Source organism: Aspergillus ruber, assembly GCF_000600275.1.
Source record: "Aspergillus ruber CBS 135680 unplaced genomic scaffold scaffold00016, whole genome shotgun sequence".
NCBI lineage: Eukaryota > Fungi > Ascomycota > Eurotiomycetes > Eurotiales > Aspergillaceae > Aspergillus > Aspergillus ruber.
In genome coordinates, this window is record NW_024467312.1 from 443,938 (window position 1) to 462,548 (window position 18,611).

Genomic DNA, 18,611 nt, shown 5'->3' on the forward strand with positions numbered 1-18,611 from the left:
GAGCTCCCAGGCGGAGAATCAGTACGGAGATAAGCTATGGTAATGGAACTATGCTTAATTGTATACTGGCGATAGGTTAACAAAAGGAATTAATCAACACTCTCAACAGCATTCTATGCGGTGTTAAAAGTATTGAGCTATAACTATATCACGATAGATCTGAAGATAAAACGAGATGGCCAAACCAAACAAAGAATCGAGAAAGAAGGGGTATTTGTAGGACAGCAATATGCTCAAGGAACGCAAAGAGCCACACAGGTATCCGCAGCCAGAGACCGGGTTTGTTAAAATGCAGCAAGGAACGCCGAAATGGATCTCATACTAAGAGATTGTAAGAAGCAAAGAAAAGAAGGAAAGCACCCCCATATCAAATGACGGCTAGAGAACAGGCGCTGCCTGTTGAATCGGGATAAAAGAGAGATTAGGTTGGGAAAGTAGGAGAGGAGTGGTTGTCGGTATCCAGACTCTACCGCGCTCGGGGGTGCACGGAGGTACGTCGAAGGGTTGACCGATCTGATGGATCTGAAAGGATATAAGATCCCGGATATGGAGATGATGTCGAGGAAACACCGGTCCGATTAGGATGGGCCAACGGGGAATGAGGGAGGTAAGTCACAAATCTCAGTGGTTGATTTGCTCGAATCGCGTTGATCATGTTGGCGTAGCTACCGCGCTCACCGGCTTCTTTCAGCCATTGCTCCCAGTCTTCATCGAGCGGAACATTAACACCTTGTTCTCGCGCTGCCGTCGCTGCCATAAGACGATGGTTCAATTCGACGCCACAACTTTCCATCTCCTCGTCGCTGGATTCATCCTCTGACACATTATGCGACACAGGACAATCCACCCCTCGATCGTCAATCACACCGATGGTCTCAGTATCGGTGATGATAACGTCACTTTGGGATTCGGTAATCGACTCAGTGTCCGTGACGGATTCAGCATCGTCTTCGTAATGGACTTCGATGGATGGAAGGGGGCGAGGTGATGCAGGGCGAATACCGTTGGCTGTGGTGTCTTGAACCTTAACCCCTGCTTCCTTCTCGTAACGCTCGCGCGCGGATTTGGTGCCCTCCCAGCGACAGAGAGAAGAGATCTCAGCTTCTGTCAGACGAAGCTCGTCGAAAGTCCGGAACAATCTGCGATGCCAGGGAAATCGACCCAGGCGCATGCGATGGGGGCCATATGAATAATCCAACCCCGGGTACTGGGCCTCAATGCAGTCCAACGAGCCGTAGAAAGTGGATGTTTCGATACGGACTTCGGGAACTAGGTTGCGAGTAATGTGCGCCGACCATGAAGACGGATCACTGGTACGAGGACGAGGGAAGATCGCGTTGTAGACGATCTGGCCAAGGGATGGTTTATGCATGCTGGACAGGGCGGAGACCGAGAGGGGAAGAGAGTAGAGATGAACGAGGGAAGGAGCGAATTCAAAAGAAACGGAGAGAATATATGAAGAAGTATTTAGAGAAACAGTACTCCAGAGAAGGCAACCCAGGCCTTTCTGAAGAGAGAAAGAGTGATGGTTAAGGAAGAGGGATGCGGGAAAGGGGAGAACGACCGGTAAGTCAAATCTGGGGAAGTCAGCGGGAGACAACCACAAAGACGATCTCAAGAGAATTATTATAGACGGGACGAATGTATAGGAAGAAAAAGAAATAATGCCAATAGCCCAGGAAAAGGAATATATAAAAAATATGTAAAAAAATAAAAAACCGCTGAGGTGACAAGAAGAGTGAAGCCTCGGCCACTGAATGGCAGCTGAACGACTCGCGATGAAGCACTGGCGAAACACCCGGACCTGTTATATATATTTATAGTTGAAATTCAATATTCGCAACGTCAATGGTTATTCAAATTTGCGAGACCGACGTGGTCGCTTTCATACAGGCGCAAGAGAGAGATCTCACAGGTTCATCGCATGGGGTTCAAGCTGGTTCCTGATGCGAATCGCCAATCTGAAAGCGAAAAGAAACACGACAGAAGGGCAGAAGGACAGATATGGATATTCTAGATGGGATTTATTCAATATATAGCGCAGGATGAGTCGGATGCCGGCCAGCGCATCCCTCACAGCCAGCATGTAAAAAAAGGATAGATGAAAAATCCCACGTCTGCGAATGATGATTGCCGAATGTCTTGTCCTATCAAATAATCCAATGCCTCCGATTCGCGCAGAATGAATATTGGCGGTCCAGCCGCGCCCCCAACTGGCTCTAAAAGTCCTCCGGTTCAGCGCTGGCCGGCGGGTCTAGCGCATGGCCACTTGGTCGTCCGGGCCAGCTGGAAAAAAGATGTGAAAAGTGCCATTTCCACTTGTGGATGCCAGCATGGCCCGGGAGGGTCTGAAGTGCGAGGAGGCAAGAAAAAAGTGAGCTGTGTTGGTCAGAATGAAAGCCCCAGTCGGATCCTCCGCCCAGAAAAAACTTCGTACTTGTTAGTTGTCAATGAAAATGGTCTGGTTCACCGTTTAATTGTCATCGAGTAAAGTAGAGCAATAAACTTGTAGCTTGCGGTGAGATCGGCATGTTTGCTTCTCCTCAAGAGACGGTATGTATGTAGCTTTCTGACCTGTCTACAGCTAAGAATCCCCAAAGAGGAAACTTTGAAGCTTTCCCGAGTGATCACGTGCCATGTCATCCGCTCTCACCTTTTTCCTGAGCCCCATCGTCGTTCATAGTTCATCATACCTGTAAAGAATATGGTCAGATTTTACTACCAGCTAGGGCCATGTCCTGTTAGACATCTCAGTCACAACGATGTCAACGTTTGATGGCATCGTTCAAGGTAAGAGCCATGCTACAAGTTAATGGATTCGAGACTGACCTCTATAGAATTCCCTTATATACAAAGTGAGCTCTACTTCCATATAAAAGTTGAACGAAGCTGAGCAACCAGTCGACTATTTTCGCAAGAATCAAGACAGGCCATCACCACTTGCCTGCTTCCTTAGCCATGTACACAGCGGCCATCTTCAGGGTCTGGAGTCCTTCCGGACTCCTTTCATCTATTGCTCTGCAGCTAGAGAGAAGTATGTTTGTATATTGGAATTTTTATCTTGCAGTTCTAATACAGAACAGCTGCTCCTGAGCATCGAAAAATATCCCCACCGTATGGATTTCAACAAAGGCATCCTAGAATCCAGGAGACTGCATTACAAGCATCTGTACAAACTTATTGTTAGTTTCCTCATAGTATGGGATGAAATGCGTCACTAAAAAAAAGCAGAGAGCAATCCCGCTGGATACACCAACAGAAATCGAATTCACCCCACGGTTGTCAATCCGCGTCACCCTCTTTGATGCAAACCACTGTGCAGGCGCTGTAATGTTTCTCATCGAGGGCGATGGAAAAGATATACTCTATACCGGTGATATACGTTTTATGCAATCCTATCCTTGAATAAGATAGGTAGCTAATCAGGATAGCGGAATCATGGTGGGTCAACTGTCTTGTCCGGAACCCAATCCTGCTCCCATACGCTTTAGGCGGAAAGCGTTTGGACAAGATATACCTCGATACTACCTATGCTCGTGCAGAGAACTTCCATAAACACTTTTCATCCAAAGCTGAGGGATTGACAGAACTTCTGCAGAAGATCAGTCTCTATCCGGAGGACACCACCTTTTACTTCCGAGCGTGGACATTTGGCTACGAAGAAGTGTGGGTGGCACTCAGCGCGGGGCTAAATGCCAGAGTATGTAAGATATCTACTGTGAAGTGGACTCTAACTAATGAAAAAGATCCACGTGGATCGATACCAACTAGGACTATTGATCCGTGAGCCTTGCCCGAGGTGGCAACGAGATATCAGCTCTGCGGTTTCGAACTTGAAAACAGGTCCGTTCCAGGGTGTCTTACTGACGACGAAAACTCGCGGATCCACAGCTGCGAGAGTGACTTGCCCTGTCTATCGCCAGGTCTGAGAAAACGGTCTACATAGAGCCAATCGTCGGCCGCTTGCAGGATGGCTCACAGTTGCCTGAGGTTGGGATTGGCGGTGCGCAGGCGATCTCTATCAAGTGCATGAACTTAAGCTACCCGATCAGGCGTCGGTTAGAAGGTTTGGAAAAGCTATGTATCGAACGAATCCATGATAGTCAAGTGCTATCTCAGACTAGAGATGCTCTATTCGAGGCCTTTCGGTCAAAAAGCAAGTCACTCTCACTGGATAGCTATGGAATGAAAGACGATACGGATATCCCTCTCGAAAAGCTGATTAATATTTTGTCTCGTGGCCACAGGGACACACGCTCGTCTGCAGACGTGAAAGACAAAGCAGGCAACCAGCTTCCAAACATCATAGTGAGTGTTGTCATTCCGCTCCCTTGCATTTTTCGCCAGCTAACCGATACAGCAATTCCCTTCCTCCTGCCATTCATTGTATAACGAACTATGCGAGCTGGTCTCTGCATTGATAACCAAAGATATCTACCCGTGCACAATTGATATTCTCACCTGGGACGAAAGCAGCTCGATCCGGGCCCTTTTCAGGCACCTCTGTTCTGGTGATTACTTCTCTCATAACACTCACATGCGGGAGACAATCGCAAATGACGAGGACCCACTCCATTTGAGAAAAAGAGCACGCTATAATGAAGGATCATCGCCTCAAACAAGTCAACATTCTAGCTTCGCGGATAACGATTTCGACCTTGGCAATTCACTTGCCAGCACCCAGACACACGTCAAAAGACCAAAGTCGTCAACTTTCCTAACCAAATACATCACCAAAGACTTCTCATCTTCGTCGTCTTCGGGAAATCTTCTTCCCTCGTCTATGGAAACGATCCACGAAACTTATGTTAACACCAATACCAATCCAGGCGAACCCCTCACCGTCCCTGAACCAACCCCCGAATCTGAACGAGCCAGGCGCAATGAAATTTGGCGCGCTTGATCCTTCCTACGCGCCAATATGCCAGCCACATCACACCTCGGTTCACTTCCATCCTCATGGCCAGCAGAGGAAGACGGTGCTCTGCAAAGCAAGAACAAAAACACAAACGAGAACGAAAACAACATGAAGATGGAAACACGTCTTCCACCATCAACCGCTCCATCTCCATCTCTGTCTATATCTCCTTCATCTCATAACCCAAACCCAGACACCATTGAAATCGACACCAATACCATCCATCAAACCGAAAGCCAACAAACAAACACCCTCTCCATCCCAGAATCCGCGTTTACATTATTCTCTTCCCAGGATCTAGAACAGGAGGAATCGTCCACTTCACACAGGCGTAGTCGCAAGGCGGCGTATCTAGCAGCACGGGCGGATACATATGAAGCCTGGAGTTTCGTGTCGCTTGTTTCGGCGGGGAATAATCATACTGAGCCGGAGATTGAGTTATGACTCCACTACTTCATGAGATATGATAAATATAACCTAGATAATGGCTATGGTAATGGCCATAATAAACGTTATATTCGTCAACTCATGATAACATCTGTACTGTACAGTAATCAGACCACTATACCACATATACTCCATAACCTGCAGAAACCAGGGATCAGGGGGTACAAACCCCAGTATACCCATATTATATAACCCATCCAAAAAGAACAAACACCTTTTCTCTTTCTCTTCATCCATCAATCAGCTTAGTAAACATAAAAGTCCTGACTCAACGGCAAACTCTCCGCCGGCTCTGCAACACACGGCACCCCATCAGCCTTCACAACATAACTCTCAGGATCAACATGCATCTTCGGCATAGTGTCATTGAACTTCATGTCGTGTTTGCCGATGGTGCGGCAATTTTTGACTGCTTCGATGCGCTTGCGGATGCGGTAGGATTGCACGGTGTTGGTGTCGATGGAGGCTTGGGAGACGAAGATTATGGAGGTGCTGGGAAGGAAGGACTGCATACATTTTGTTGTTAGATGGGGTTAGGATTTGTTGGAAAGGGGAAGGGGAGGGGGAGGGACTTACGGCGAATTGGGAACGCATGATGATGGGTTCGATGGTGGGGATTGAGGCGTTGGGGTCACCCTGTATGTCGAATTTAACGCCCATTACAGATACCAGAAAGGAAGGGAAAGGTATACCATCATAGAAGCAGCAATCATCCCGCTCTTAAGAATCTGCAGAGGCTTCGTCCCAAACGAGCTCGGACTCCAGAGCACCAGATCCGCAATCTTACCTACCTCCACACTTCCAATAACATGCGACATACCCTGCGCAATCGCCGGGTTAATCGTATACTTGCTAACATAACGCTTCACGCGGAAGTTATCCGCCTCCGTTCCCTCATCTTCCGCCAATTGTCCGCGTTGCGCTTTATTCTTGTGTGCTGTTTGCCAGGTGCGCAGGATGACTTCACCGCAACGGCCCATGGCCTGTGAGTCGGAGGACATCATGCTGATGGCTCCCAGATCGTGCAGGACGTCTTCGGCAGCGATGGTTTCAGCGCGGATGCGCGATTCCGCGAATGCCACGTCCTCGGGGATATTCTTAGACAGGTGGTGGCAGACCATGAGCATGTCGAGGTGTTCGTCGAGGGTGTTCATTGTGAATGGACGGGTGGGGTTGGTGCTACTGGGGAGGACGTTGTCGTGTTCCACGACGGAGATGATGTCTGGTGCGTGTCCACCGCCAGCACCTTCGGTGTGGTAGGTGTGGATGACGCGGTTCTTGAAGGCCTTCACCGTCTCTTCGACAAAGCCGGATTCGTTGAGCGTGTCGGTGTGGATCATGCATTGCACGTCGTACTCGTCGCAGACTTCAAGACAAGTGTCGATGGCTGCTGGCGTGGAGCCCCAGTCTTCGTGGAGTTTGAGGCCGGCTGCACCGGCGCGGATCTGTTCTTCGATACTTGTTCGGCCGCTGTCGTTTCCTTTACCGGTGATGCCGATGTTGACAGGGAGGCAGTCGGTAGCTTCGATCATCTGGCGCAGGTGTGTTGAGCCTGGTGTGCAGGTTGTCGCGTTCGAGCCGGTGGATGGGCCAGTGCCACCACCCAGAAATGTGGTGATACCAGATGCAAGTGCTTCGTTCGCTTGCTGAGGGCAAATGAAATGGATATGCGTGTCGATACCTCCAGCCGTCACAATCTTGTTCTCTCCAGCGATCACATCCGTCGAAGCACCCACGACCATCTCCGGATGAACGCCATCCATAATGTCCGGGTTACCAGCCTTGCCAAGTCCAACGATAAACCCATTCTTAATCCCAATGTCAGCCTTGTAGATCCCCGTCCAGTCCACGATCAAAGCGTTCGTAACAACCGTATCCAAACACTCCTTTTCTGACCGCGCAGAAGCCTGTCCCATACCCTCTCGCAGCGTCTTACCACCACCGAATGAGCACTCCTCGCCATATGCCGTGAAATCCTTCTCAACCTTGATCCAAAGGTTCGTCAACCCCAATCGCACCAAGTCACCAGCCGTAGGGCCAAACATCCGCGCATAAGCCTCCCGTTCCATCATACAAGGTGTCGCAATCAGCGCATTATCTGCCTCAGGTTCAGGCGCATGCGCAAACCCAGCTTCTTGCAGCTTTGTTACAATCTCATCCGCACGAGTCAAGTCAACAGTACCATTAGCGAGGAAGTTACCCCCGCGAATAATCCGGTGTCCACCAATTTCCACCAGCGTAACTGTCTTAGTATCTCCAGGCTCGAACCGCACAGACGTCCCAGCAGGAATATCAAGTCGATACCCATACGCCCTGATCCGATCAAAGTGCAATTGCGGATTGACTTCCACAAAATGGTAATGTGATCCAACCTGCACAGGCCGATCACCCTTACTCATAACCTTAAGCCTTATCCTCCTCCGTTCCTCATTTAGGACAACCCCCATACTCTTCACCGGAATCACAGCACCAGGCATTTTCTCAGGTAGATAGTCTTCTGGATCGGGATCGGGAAATGTATCCGCCGGCGGGACGGGCAGAAAGCTTCCGTACAGCGCTTTCTCGAGATCTCCGTCATCGCTGCTAACCGGGTTGTGCACGGTTACGAGGTATGTGCCGGTAGGGAAGGTGCCTTCGACTTGGAGCTCGACGAGGGTGGATGTTACGGAGGGGAGGACGTGGCGGCGACCTAGCATGGTCTTGCCGATGGACATGAGGTCTGCGACGGAGTAGATGCCATCGCGAATGAGCTAATCAATTAGTTTCTTCTCTTTCGCGCGTAGAAAATCAAAATGGGATGGGTTGTACCTCTTGTAGATTAGACGAAATCAAAGCCTACTTGCGCGTACTACTTAGCACCGATTTCGGAGGGATAGAAAAGATATTCACATACCACCGCTTCGGCATGATTGAGACGAATCCCACGTGCAAGACGGCGTTGGGCCAGAAATCCCAGATGGGAAATGGTGAGTTTGTCCAGCTATCATTACATCAGTATAAACATGTTGATATGAGAATGTATAAGTACAAACCTCTTTTGGGATGAGGTGCATCCTTGGCTGGCGTCACGTGGGGTACTCTGCACAGTGAATGCACTCCACAATGTATATGCACGGGGTTAGTGGTATGTATAAAAAGAGACGGTTAGAGAGACAAATAAGCTATTATTTACAAGGATATATACAGCGGACACGGTCTTATATACATACTACTAGTACTAAACTGAAGAATCCACGAGAAAAAAAAAGGCTCCACCGAATTTGGCCGATGCGAATTGATAAGAACCTCATCGCCGTTAGTCATTGATAAGAGTTACCTGTTTCCTTTTTGGGACAGGCATCATCAACTTTTGGATTCACTGCAAACTACTACTAGTAACCAGTACTACTTGCGCCCAGAAACTCCCGCGAGACAAATAATACAAGATGTTGATAAGCAAAAGTACATCCAAGCACCCACTAACCAAAGATTCAATATATCATTGGCTAAATTACTCGTCGCCGGCATCGCTCTTTCTCTTCTTCCGAGGACGCTTGGTCTCGGTAGTCTTGCGAGTAGAAGCAGGTGCAGGCGCCTCTTGCTCCTTTTCCTTGCGAGCACTGGTGCGCTTCTTCTTCTCGGGAGACTTGGCCGCAGCGGGAGACTCCTCGACCGCCTTGGTGGTCTTGGCAGCATCGCTACGACGACGCTGCTTGCTACTGCGCGGAGGCGACGGCTCTTTGCGGGGCTCAGGAGTAGGAGAAGCCTCGGGCTCAGCCTCAGACTCAGGAGAGGCTTCCTCTTCGTCCTCTTCGTTCTCTTCCTCGTCATCGGATCCAGCCTGAGATGGCTCGGCAGTGGCCTCCTGCTGCAATTGGGAACTGGCCGCTTGATCATGCTCGTGGGCTTTTTGCTCCTTCTGAGCCTTGTACTCGTCCATTTGTTGGCGGTACTTCTCGAGGTTCTCTAGATAAATTTTCTTCCAGACCTGCGTGCGATCAATTAGCATCATCCTTAATGGTTTAGATCCAGCCAAGAACATACAGCTTTCTCGACGTCAGTCATGTTCCCCCAACGACGAGTACCCTCTTCAGCAACGTCCTTGGGCTTAACATTGTCATCGCCAAGCTCCTTCTGGATCTGCGGCCGGTTGTGCTGCATGTACAAGAAGTACGGGGTCAGAGCCCGTTTAGGGGCGTTAGGGTCGTGGTTGCGCTTGCGCTTCTTTTTGTCGCCGCCGGCCTCGGACTTAGCGCCGGGGCTGGAGGGACGAGTGAGCAGACCATTCTGGTACAGGGCGTTGGTGATGCCGCTGTTGATGATACCCAGGTCGAAATCCTCGGGCTTGCGACCTAAGACAGCGTTGGAGTGGTTGATGTAGGCGCGCGACAAGTCCGCGACTGCTGAGCTCAGTTGCGTAAGGCTAACGAGGACCTATTTGGCGGTGTTAGTTATGGTGGATTATGACGGAGACAGTGGGTCCGGCGATACATGAAGTCGCGACACGAAGCGCGCGAGCTGAACATAGCCAAATACAGAAAAGAAAGAATAAAGAATGCGTTCGCGATGATAAACATAAAAAGGAAAGACAGCAAGCGAGAAGCACGATATGCCGTATGTACACAGTCCATAACTAAACGCAGGTAAAGTCACTGGGCGATCTTCCGCCCAAAGAAGGCTTTGTTTACTGGGGGCAACACGCGAGAAAAGATCTTGTTTCACCCAAAAAACCAGAAATAAAAGACGACTCAAAAGAAAATAAAAGAAAAACTTACACTGTCGCGAGATCTGGTGAACTCGTCAACGTTGACTGTCACAGTGCCATCCTTAGCCTTGTTATCCTCCTTGGGGGCCATTTTGGGGGTTGTTTAACGAAAGGGTAGCGAGGTGGAAGAGGGAAAAAAGAAGAGGGAGAAGAAATTTTCGGGACTTATTGGTCTTTTAGGGGGCGGCCGCTAAACTGCCGCTAGGGTGCTGGTGGATTTGGGGGCGGTCGGCCTGAGCTCCGGGCATTCTTTGATTAAGCTGGTTTAGGACCTGTCCAGCCACCGGGTTTTTCGGGGCAGTTCATACCTAGCTTTAGGCGAGCTCCCACTAATGCTCATCACTGTTTTCCAGCCAAAATTGCACCCAAGTTCAATCTCTTAGGCTCTAGTAACCATTAATCAATTGCATACTATGTCGAATAAAAAGGATATTGCTCGTCAATCACTATGCTAAAAAGGCCTTCAATCATTAACAATATCATTACTGCTTCGTTGTCTCGTCTTATTTTTACTGGGTCGCCTGTTCATGCTGCTGTGTTAACAAAATATATATCTGCGCTTAAGACCCGCAGGACCATTTATAACTATAGCAATTAAGTCTTTTAGCAACCAAAAAAAAAAAAAAAACAAAAATAAATAAATAAATAAAAATAAAAATAAAGACCAGCAAGCAGGTACAAATGTACTTGTATTATCGCTCAAGATATACAGCTCTACTCATAATGTACATAGGATCCCATGCGCCACCAGCCCATCCGTAGCGGGGACCCGGACTTTGGCATAACTTTCCCCGCGAACGAGCTTGTACCGTGGGTACAGTTATCGGGGAGCTTTGGTAGATACAGTAGGTTTTAAAATATGCACGAAGACTAGATGATTGAAAATCAAGGGATATCAATTGAAACACTGTCGCATCCAGCGTCATATCGGATCACTATAGTACAACTTCACAGGCGCATACCCGTTCAAAAACAATGCTTTCTTTTTATTTGGCAACATCATGCTTCTATGTCACATAACCATGAAACGTACTGAATTCGCTTAGAACTTGAAGACCTGATCCTTGTTATATCCCAGCTCCTTCAGAACACCATCCAATTCGCCTTGATCCTTGGGGCTGACCTTGGTGCCACTGATGGCCTTGTACAAACCGGGAGGTCCGCAGACGAAGAGCTTGATGTTGCCCTCCTTGGGCTCGGGGAGAACCGTCTTCAGCAGGTCCTTGTTGATGTAGCCCTTGCCACCGGTCCAGCCCTTGGGAGGGTTGTCCAGAACGTAGAAGGCCTTGAAGCGCTGGGGGTAAGTGTTCTCCAGATCCGAGAGCTCCTTCTTCAGGAGAATGTCGTCCTCACTGACGTTGCCAAACACCAGAGTAACCTTGGTCTTGTCGTCGGGGTTCTTGAAAATCTGACGAGCCAACTGGTACATGGGAGTGATACCCGTACCACCGGCGATCAAGGCGATGTGGTCGTGCTTGTTAGCCTCCCAGGGGTACTTGGGAAGAGGGCCCTTGAATTCCATGCGCTGGCCGACATTCATGCTATGGAAGTGCTCCGACATGGGGCCGTTGGGGTAAGCCTTGATGACAAGCTCGAGCTGGCCGGGTTCCTCTATAGATCAATTAGTTCAAATTCCATGCAAAGGCTGAATGGCTTGACTTACCTTCATCGTTAGTGGGGGTGTAAGGACGGATAACGGGCTTCTCAGCACCTGCAGGCTTGAACTTGGCCAAAAGAGCAGCTGTAATCCCAGTTAGCATTGATCCTTTGTGAAACCACACAGCAGAACCGGGCTACCTACAAGCAACTTGCAGACCAGAAACAGCTTCCTTGTCCTCGAACTCAAAACGGAAACGCTTGGTGTTGTGGCTCAGAGTCTCAACTTCCGCGAGTTTTAGGTCAACCCATCCTTGGTCACCACCAACGAAAACCTTCTGGCGGGGGGCCTCAGCGGTAGCAGCACCGGTGCTGTAGCGGTAGAATCCAATACCGGCACCCGCGAGACCGACAGTAACATAAACGGGAGTCAACGACTTGCCCTTGGGGGCCTCAGTTGAGTACTTGCGGAGGCCCTGCGACGAGATTTAGCATGATCCCGAGGTCCTCAATCGGAATGCTCCCCGACAAAGAGCAAGATAAATAGTAAATAAGAGAGGGGAAGCTCTCTTACCTGCTTGAAGGGCTGCGAGCACCTGAAAGCTTGACGCGCAAACATTGTGAATGTAATTGATGGTCAATGAAGGTATCAACTAGTGAGAGTGAGAGGAAAGAAAGAAGAAGAAAGAAGCAGGGATGAAGTTGAACAAATTCCGAGTGCGGGCGGCTCTGGTGCTCGGCGTCCGAAAGACCGACGGGGACCAATGACGCAATCGGTACCTGGGAAATTCCGCGGTATTACTAACCAGACGAATGAAGTACGATGAGTATACGGGCAACTGCCTTTGGATATACAGGAGTGCCTGTTGATGGCAAGGGTTCGACAAGAGGCGTTGTAACTCGTTGCTTTTTAACTCGAACACTGCACCAGCCAATGGCACACCGGAGATCCATTATGAATGCTACGTTGTCGTATATGCCTGCAAAACAGTAAGGTAGATAGATAGCAAATGATTGCTGAAGATATCCGATATGTATATCATCTTGCTCCACAATATACCATTAAAGGCATGGCGCTGATGGGAAAAAGCAAAAAAAAGAAGTAAAGGCAAATACAGGGCAAAATTGACACGCACTCCATTGCAGAGGCAGCTGCCCATAAATGTACTCTGATCTGTACTAATCGAGGAACAAAAAAGCTACATCATCATTCAAACATTGTATACACCATGGCCGGGAAAAATCATGAACCGAGAAAAGAAACCCCAAGTTTTGTTTTTTGTGATATAATCTTGAAAAACCGTCGCTGCAGAGGACTAGAGTGACATCAAAACAACCCTTCCCATTTTCTGAGTGGTAAATACACGCTGTGTTCTCTGCGTGCTATAAGACCTCTTTGCATGCTATGGCTGTATCATTATCGTTCATCCACACTCCTACTCCCAAAACCCCTAACGTCACATTTATGCGAAGGTAGACGGCCGCGAGTAAGCGAAGATCTTCTTGCCAGCAGGCTTGGCGGCGCGGTGAGGCAGAGGGAACTTGAGGTCCTTGGTGAGGAGCTGCTTGATGTAGGGGCGGCGGATGTTCTCGGCGTTGTCGACCTCGATAACCTTGAGGATCTATATTGCGATAACGGGTTAGATAGTGGATTAGGAAACACAGAGCCGGAAGAGATGCATACGCTGATGGAGCCGAAACGGGCACGGTGACGGGCAGCCATGTCCTGGTAGAGGGCCTCAACGGCGTCGGTACGGCTCATCTCACGGAACTCCTTGTACATGTTGTGGGTACCGGAGCGCGAGTCGTAGCGGAGCCAGATACCGAAGTTCTTGATCTTGGTGGGACGCTTCTCGGCGATCTGAAGACGCAGTCAGCGAACATTTTTCTCATCACTTAGGAACCTCCACAAGACATAAACATACCACATTGAGGCTGACGATCTCACCGTTGGCCTTCTTGACCTTGCGGAGCTGGGTCAAGAAGTACCAGAACCGGGACTTGGCCACGACAGGGTTAGGCGCAAAGATGCGCATGCGGTAGAGCTTGGGCGTGGGGTTTGCCTCGGTGGGCAAGTGACGCCCGATGACCTGGTACTCCGTGAGACGCCCTATAAAGTCCAGTCAGTCACTGTTCGCTCGAAGCTTGTGTGATTTTCCGGTTTAAAGCAGATTGATCGATGCGTAGGCTGCATGAGACATGATGTAGACGATTTGCGGATTCCTCGATAATTCGAAATGAAGCGATGAAAAACTTTTGGTCCAAATGCGATATTATTTCGTTCTTCCAAGCACCCCATAACCAGCTGTAAAATGTTCGAAAAACCAAAATTCCACCTTCCAAGAATTTGTTCGAGAACCCGATATCATCCAAGACACTTATTTTTTTGCCCAAACGTGTTCGTCGCAGGGAGAACGCATCGCAGCCGATCGAAAGGGAAAGAAAGGACGGGACAGGTTGGGAAATTTTCACTTACCCATCTGGACAATCTGAAGTCAGTAACAAATCCTCAATTTCAAAAATAGCAAAAGGTAGCACTTACTTTTGTCGACGCTGTGATGATTAGTCGCGAGAAAGGTGTGCCGGGGACTATGGTTGCCGGAGTTCAGGATTTGTGAACTTGTTGTGGTTAGGGTTGCCGCCCTTCGGCTAAGCGAGTGGAGGACAGCGGCGTTTTTTGGCCCTATTCCCGTTTCGGACTCTCAGCCACAGCGGCTGATCACGGGCTGTCAAGCCTCATCCGATTATCTAACGATCTTTCCCCGCCTCCACCGCCTTCGACGATTGAAGGTCTCCAGGTCTGTAGCTATTGAGGAGACTAGATACAATCAGTGATCTTCGCTAGCAGTTGCGGCAATGGCGTCTGTCTTCAATGATTTCAAGGAAGGCCACAAAGAAATATCCGGTCCCCGCCTGGCAGCCTCTCTCACACCGGTCGCACCTCCCGAATACCCCGATCGTCTCCGGTCGTTCTACGCTTGCTCCAACGGCGCGAATCTACATTTGGATCTTCGGTACTTTCTTTTCCAAGCAAATGGACCGAAGCTTCCGAAACAAGAACAAAATGCATGGATCGAGATCTTTTCGGCCTATTGGAAAGCTGCGGGGGAGATACTGAAGTTCGATGAGGGACGTGGTAGTTGGGTCGGAGTATTCAATGCGTGGAATCAGGTATCCAGTGTCTTGGGCCGGGGCTATACGAATGCAGGTATTGAGGCGTGGACCATACCCTGCTTATATGTCGTTGGAAAATACGTCCGGACGTTCGCGATTAAAGCAGACGCAGAGCTCTCTTCTCAGGACTCAGTTGCATTCAACGACCGTTTCCAAGATGACATCTCGTTTGATTCGGAGAAGAGTGCAAAGCTTGAGGAGGCCGCCCGTGTGATTAACAAGCTGTTCACCATTTGTCTTAATGACAGGTAAGCTACCACCTGACTATTTGTGTTTTTTTGCTGAGACCCAGATAGGACTCCTAATATCGAGGAATCACGAAAATGGGGTGTCTACAACATGATTAGTTTGACATTCAAAACATACTTCAAGGTACAAGATGTCACGTTACCTACGATGAAAACTTCTAATTTGCTTATGTAGCTCAATTCAATTGGGCTCTGCAAGAGCTTACTCCGCGCCCTGAACGCTTCGTCGGCAGACCTTCCTCCATTGGCGGCTTTCCCTAAATCCCACATCGTTACTTTCGAATACTACGTCGGGGTGATACGCTTCTTGGATGAGGATTATGCAGAGGTATACCGTACGAGGACTTGCTTTATGTGGATGACTGATTCTTACAATCCTTTGACAGGCAGAGAAACATCTGACACATGCATGGAAACTATGCCATCGGGACGCAGTCAAGAACAAAGAGTTGGTGCCCTTATCTCGTCTCTTTACTGTTTGCTGACTAACTGGTATAGATTAATTTTGATGTACCTGGTGCCTTGTCATATCGTCACGACACATACTCTCCCTAGCGAAGAACTGCTTGCTCCATTCCCTCGGCTCGAGAGGTTATTTCGGCCTCTTTGTGACTGCATCAGAAAAGGAGACCTCGGTAACTTTGACGCAGCCATGTCCGCCGGAGAAGATGAGTTTGTCAAGAGGCGTATCTACCTACCGCTTGAGAGGGGACGCGACATCGCATTACGGAACCTATTTCGGAAGGTCTTCGTCGTAGGAGGGTTTGAAGAACCGAAAGATGATCAACCTCCTATGCGACGAACTCGCGTTCCTGTCGCTGAATTCGCAGCAGCTGTAAGGATTGGTACTCATGCGAATGACAGAACCCGCGTCGACATTGATGAGGTTGAGTGTCTCCTGTCGAATCTCATATACAAGGTAAGCTTTGTAGCATCTGATCTACATGCTTTAGCACTGATAATTTGTTAGGGTCTCATGAAGGGCTACATCGCACGAGAACGCGGTATGGTTGTTTTGAGCAAGGGTGGCACTGCATTCCCCGGAACAGGAGTCTAGGACCTTTCGGTACAAGTCCTCCACGGACCTCACAAACCGACTTTTGCGCAACACCACTTGCGACCAGGCATTTTTTTTCACGCCGAATATACTCACATAGTACACATATGCCTCTGTAGCCTACGCAGTGACCATACACATCATGGTTTATATGCCTAGTGCGCTGCATTGAAACCGAAGCCGGTAACATCAACTCACTTCGATATTCCACCAGCATCGACAGTTCGACATGAGCAGTTGTATCTGATGCTTTCCTTCTCACAGAATAAATCACAACTGTCTCTGGTCATCGACTCTTATATTATGCAGAGACATGTAGCAGGCTGCTGTCTCTGCTGTTATTCACCCGAGCATATGATTATAATGTTAGTTGATAGAGAAGAACCGTATTATACAAAACCTACTATACAAAGCATGATAAAAGAGGTATTAAACATGGTCCAACAGGCGAAAAGAGAATAAAAAAGACCAAGATATGAAAAAACAACAGTAAACTGCACCGGAACATTAGCATCATTCAAATCAAGGGCAAGGCATCACCGTCCATCAACCCTCCCGCTTAGCCATAGCCGAAAGATCATCCTATAACACCGTTAGCGAAACGCCAAACTTAAGAACACAAGACACGAAGCACAAACCATATGATTACACATCGCAACAAACAAATCAAAAAACAACTTCCCCCCCTCCTCCATCTCCATCTGCATAGTCCCACTCCTTTTAAATGTCGATCGACTCCGAATAATCAACGCAAGATAGTGCGCCCGAAGCTTCGACTCGGTATCTGGCGTGTTGGAGTACGCATACCGCGCGCTGTTGAGGATCGTGCTGCATTGGATACCCGTGTGGAGGCCTTGTTTGCGCAGGGCGAGGCGCTTGAGGGGTTCGAGTGTGTACTTTTCGGCTGCACAGCTGTTTTTTTTTTTTTTTTTGTCAACAATTGACCCTGATAGAAGGAAGGAAGAAAAAGGAGGGAAGATCTCACTAGACAGCAGTGTCCCTCAAAATCACACCCCCAGCCGCCTTATGGAACATTGTAGCCCCATGGCTCTGACCTTCACTATCCGTACCTATATCCTCCAACTCCCACTGTTCCCGTCGCGCATTATGGACTAACCTAGGCGTATAATCGCCCCTGTAGAAGTACTCCAGAACACACGATAAAACCTCCGGCTGCTCATCAGGGAGCTCGATCCGTTTTCTTCGTGACGAGATACCGAATTGTTCACGACAGAAGGTTGCAAAGTACGGCGATGCGCAGAGGATGTCTTCGTGGCAGGCGAAGAGGCGCTTCTCGGGGCCGACGCTCAGGGTTACGATTGGGGAGCCTGACGGGCTGCATTGTGTTAGTACTGTCTGTTTCTAGTTGGGAAGAGGGTGAGATGGGGTGGGTTACCTGCGGTCTTGCGGGCTACTGGGTTTGTGTCGCCTTTCTGGTCGTCTAGACTCTCGTGTTTCTCGGGCTTCGCGGATGGGATTTCTGGTTCGGGAGCAGGTCTTGCCGGGGCGATATTTGGAGGTGTTTTCTGGGGGTAGTGGGCGTTTTGTTGAGATCATTTTCCTTTTGTTTATTACTTTTCTCGAACAATTGTATTGTGTACGGAGTACTCCTAGGAGGAAAGAAAAGAGACGAAAGAAGAACAGCCTGGAAAAATCAGGGGCAAAAAGGTTTATCAGTAATTACTGCTAGTTACAAAACAATGTACGTATCCGAAGACCAAAAACCTCTTGTCCTCGACGGCAGGGAACATATGTTTTTGTAAATACCCCTCGTCGAGTCATTATGGGAGAGGAAAGCCGTTCAAGCAGTTATTTTATACATCACTTTTCCCCTCTATCGAGATATGCATGAACCGTCGTGATCAGGCTGTGTTTTATGCAGCCATGCATCTCTCGCAGCTGATAAGACGCGTAAGATTGTATTACACGCGTAAAGTGCATCGCCAAATTGCCGCGTGGTCACGGGCTATACATGGACGAATGAGATGCTTAAGTTTGTGGTGGAACTGGAATCAACGGGCCAATTAGGAGTTTGTATTTCTCTTGAAATGATTCCTCATATGGAAATGTGATGGGTTTCGTTCCGATGACTGGAATTGACGAGTCATGATCCTCATGAACAGGATCTTTTTGCAAAAGGTAACGTCAGAGATTTTTAGAGATCCTTCATTATGTTCCCAGTATAGTGGTTACATGGCTATATTAGAGTCCTTGATTCATATCCTACTCGACCTCGGCATTCATCTAACCACTGCCGCCACCGTAGAAGTTCAGACACGGTTAGCGGTAGTAATGTAGGAATAAGAATGGAAAGGCAAAAATTCACATTCAAGATGTCCTATTTTCGCTAATGGTATTAGTGATTAGTAACCAACCATGGCCCCCTTGCCCGTCTAGACCAACGCTTAAACAGAAAGAGACCACCTT

At 48.7% G+C, this 18,611-nt stretch overlaps 9 protein-coding genes across 9 annotated transcripts; 2 read left to right on the plus strand and 7 right to left on the minus strand.

Moving 5' to 3' along the window:
* Nucleotides 1-23: 23 nt before the first annotated feature.
* EURHEDRAFT_93576 (uncharacterized protein) lies at nucleotides 24-1,777 on the minus strand. Its single transcript, XM_040787697.1, has one exon. The coding sequence runs from the start codon at nucleotides 1,370-1,372 to the stop codon at nucleotides 467-469; it is 906 nt and encodes a 301-aa protein (XP_040638183.1). The 5' UTR covers nucleotides 1,373-1,777; the 3' UTR covers nucleotides 24-466.
* Nucleotides 1,500-2,276, minus strand: EURHEDRAFT_93672 (uncharacterized protein). Its single transcript, XM_040787698.1, has 2 exons — nucleotides 1,914-2,276; nucleotides 1,500-1,804 (listed from the first exon to the last, which is right to left on the minus strand). Exons 1-2 carry the CDS (start codon nucleotides 2,084-2,086, stop codon nucleotides 1,627-1,629), a joined length of 351 nt encoding a protein of 116 aa, XP_040638184.1. The 5' UTR covers nucleotides 2,087-2,276; the 3' UTR covers nucleotides 1,500-1,626.
* A 486-nt stretch (nucleotides 2,277-2,762) lies between these two features.
* Nucleotides 2,763-4,903, plus strand: EURHEDRAFT_378372 (putative DNA repair protein; the record flags this gene model as incomplete). The annotated part of the gene is made up of 9 exons (XM_040779066.1): nucleotides 2,763-2,790; nucleotides 2,838-2,855; nucleotides 2,902-3,038; nucleotides 3,084-3,182; nucleotides 3,232-3,373; nucleotides 3,432-3,700; nucleotides 3,747-3,843; nucleotides 3,947-4,308; nucleotides 4,361-4,903. 9 exons carry the CDS (start codon nucleotides 2,763-2,765, stop codon nucleotides 4,901-4,903), a joined length of 1,695 nt encoding a protein of 564 aa, XP_040638185.1.
* A 707-nt stretch (nucleotides 4,904-5,610) lies between these two features.
* EURHEDRAFT_457783 (urease Ure) lies at nucleotides 5,611-8,418 on the minus strand (the record flags this gene model as incomplete). Its single annotated transcript, XM_040784454.1, has 6 exons — nucleotides 5,611-5,871; nucleotides 5,942-6,001; nucleotides 6,058-8,115; nucleotides 8,174-8,200; nucleotides 8,259-8,345; nucleotides 8,398-8,418. 6 exons carry the CDS (start codon nucleotides 8,416-8,418, stop codon nucleotides 5,611-5,613), a joined length of 2,514 nt encoding a protein of 837 aa, XP_040638186.1.
* A 196-nt stretch (nucleotides 8,419-8,614) lies between these two features.
* On the minus strand, nucleotides 8,615-10,240 carry EURHEDRAFT_413306 (HMG-box). Its single transcript, XM_040782136.1, has 3 exons — nucleotides 10,120-10,240; nucleotides 9,389-9,778; nucleotides 8,615-9,332 (listed from the first exon to the last, which is right to left on the minus strand). Exons 1-3 carry the CDS (start codon nucleotides 10,198-10,200, stop codon nucleotides 8,856-8,858), a joined length of 948 nt encoding a protein of 315 aa, XP_040638187.1. The 5' UTR covers nucleotides 10,201-10,240; the 3' UTR covers nucleotides 8,615-8,855.
* Nucleotides 10,241-10,935: 695 nt separating this feature from the next.
* Nucleotides 10,936-12,414, minus strand: EURHEDRAFT_413307 (cytochrome b5 reductase family protein). The gene is made up of 4 exons (XM_040782137.1): nucleotides 12,280-12,414; nucleotides 11,911-12,181; nucleotides 11,773-11,850; nucleotides 10,936-11,720 (listed from the first exon to the last, which is right to left on the minus strand). Exons 1-4 carry the CDS (start codon nucleotides 12,322-12,324, stop codon nucleotides 11,152-11,154), a joined length of 963 nt encoding a protein of 320 aa, XP_040638188.1. The 5' UTR covers nucleotides 12,325-12,414; the 3' UTR covers nucleotides 10,936-11,151.
* Nucleotides 12,415-12,980: 566 nt separating this feature from the next.
* Nucleotides 12,981-14,325, minus strand: EURHEDRAFT_413308 (60S ribosomal protein eL20). Its single transcript, XM_040782138.1, has 5 exons — nucleotides 14,241-14,325; nucleotides 14,122-14,125; nucleotides 13,631-13,815; nucleotides 13,390-13,566; nucleotides 12,981-13,327 (listed from the first exon to the last, which is right to left on the minus strand). Exons 2-5 carry the CDS (start codon nucleotides 14,123-14,125, stop codon nucleotides 13,169-13,171), a joined length of 525 nt encoding a protein of 174 aa, XP_040638189.1. The 5' UTR covers nucleotides 14,241-14,325; the 3' UTR covers nucleotides 12,981-13,168.
* A 236-nt stretch (nucleotides 14,326-14,561) lies between these two features.
* Nucleotides 14,562-16,184, plus strand: csn12 (the record flags this gene model as incomplete). Its single annotated transcript, XM_040784439.1, has 6 exons — nucleotides 14,562-15,127; nucleotides 15,176-15,251; nucleotides 15,303-15,455; nucleotides 15,514-15,575; nucleotides 15,626-16,046; nucleotides 16,098-16,184. The coding sequence occupies 6 exons, from the start codon at nucleotides 14,562-14,564 to the stop codon at nucleotides 16,182-16,184; spliced, it is 1,365 nt and encodes a 454-aa protein (XP_040638190.1).
* Nucleotides 16,185-16,730: 546 nt separating this feature from the next.
* EURHEDRAFT_387113 (BTB/POZ domain-containing protein) lies at nucleotides 16,731-17,774 on the minus strand (the record flags this gene model as incomplete). Its single annotated transcript, XM_040779701.1, has 4 exons — nucleotides 17,581-17,774; nucleotides 17,170-17,520; nucleotides 16,823-17,096; nucleotides 16,731-16,766 (listed from the first exon to the last, which is right to left on the minus strand). The coding sequence occupies exons 1-4, from the start codon at nucleotides 17,739-17,741 to the stop codon at nucleotides 16,731-16,733; spliced, it is 822 nt and encodes a 273-aa protein (XP_040638191.1). The 5' UTR covers nucleotides 17,742-17,774.
* Nucleotides 17,775-18,611: the final 837 nt, after the last annotated feature.

What these genes read in the sequence shown, in the direction of transcription:
- EURHEDRAFT_93576 (XM_040787697.1), bottom strand. Translation starts at nt 1,372, where the DNA reads ATGCATAAACCATCCCTTGGCCAGATCGTCTACAACGCGATCTTCCCT.
- EURHEDRAFT_93672 (XM_040787698.1), bottom strand. Translation starts at nt 2,086, where the DNA reads ATGCTGGCTGTGAGGGATGCGCTGGCCGGCATCCGACTCATCCTGCGC. An exon ending in GAACCCCATGCGATGAACCT is followed by an intron (nt 1,805 to 1,913) that starts GTGAGATCTCTC and finishes TATATATAACAG; the next exon opens with GTCCGGGTGTTTCGCCAGTG.
- EURHEDRAFT_413306 (XM_040782136.1), bottom strand. Translation starts at nt 10,200, where the DNA reads ATGGCCCCCAAGGAGGATAACAAGGCTAAGGATGGCACTGTGACAGTC. An exon ending in TCACCAGATCTCGCGACAGT is followed by an intron (nt 9,779 to 10,119) that starts GTAAGTTTTTCT and finishes ACCGCCAAATAG; the next exon opens with GTCCTCGTTAGCCTTACGCA. An exon ending in TGACTGACGTCGAGAAAGCT is followed by an intron (nt 9,333 to 9,388) that starts GTATGTTCTTGG and finishes GATCGCACGCAG; the next exon opens with GTCTGGAAGAAAATTTATCT.
- EURHEDRAFT_413307 (XM_040782137.1), bottom strand. Translation starts at nt 12,324, where the DNA reads ATGTTTGCGCGTCAAGCTTTCAGGTGCTCGCAGCCCTTCAAGCAG. An exon ending in TTCTGGTCTGCAAGTTGCTT is followed by an intron (nt 11,851 to 11,910) that starts GTAGGTAGCCCG and finishes CTGGGATTACAG; the next exon opens with CTGCTCTTTTGGCCAAGTTC. An exon ending in CACCCCCACTAACGATGAAG is followed by an intron (nt 11,721 to 11,772) that starts GTAAGTCAAGCC and finishes ATTGATCTATAG; the next exon opens with AGGAACCCGGCCAGCTCGAG.
- EURHEDRAFT_413308 (XM_040782138.1), bottom strand. An exon ending in AGATCGTCAGCCTCAATGTG is followed by an intron (nt 13,567 to 13,630) that starts GTATGTTTATGT and finishes CTGCGTCTTCAG; the next exon opens with ATCGCCGAGAAGCGTCCCAC. An exon ending in CCCGTTTCGGCTCCATCAGC is followed by an intron (nt 13,328 to 13,389) that starts GTATGCATCTCT and finishes ATCGCAATATAG; the next exon opens with ATCCTCAAGGTTATCGAGGT.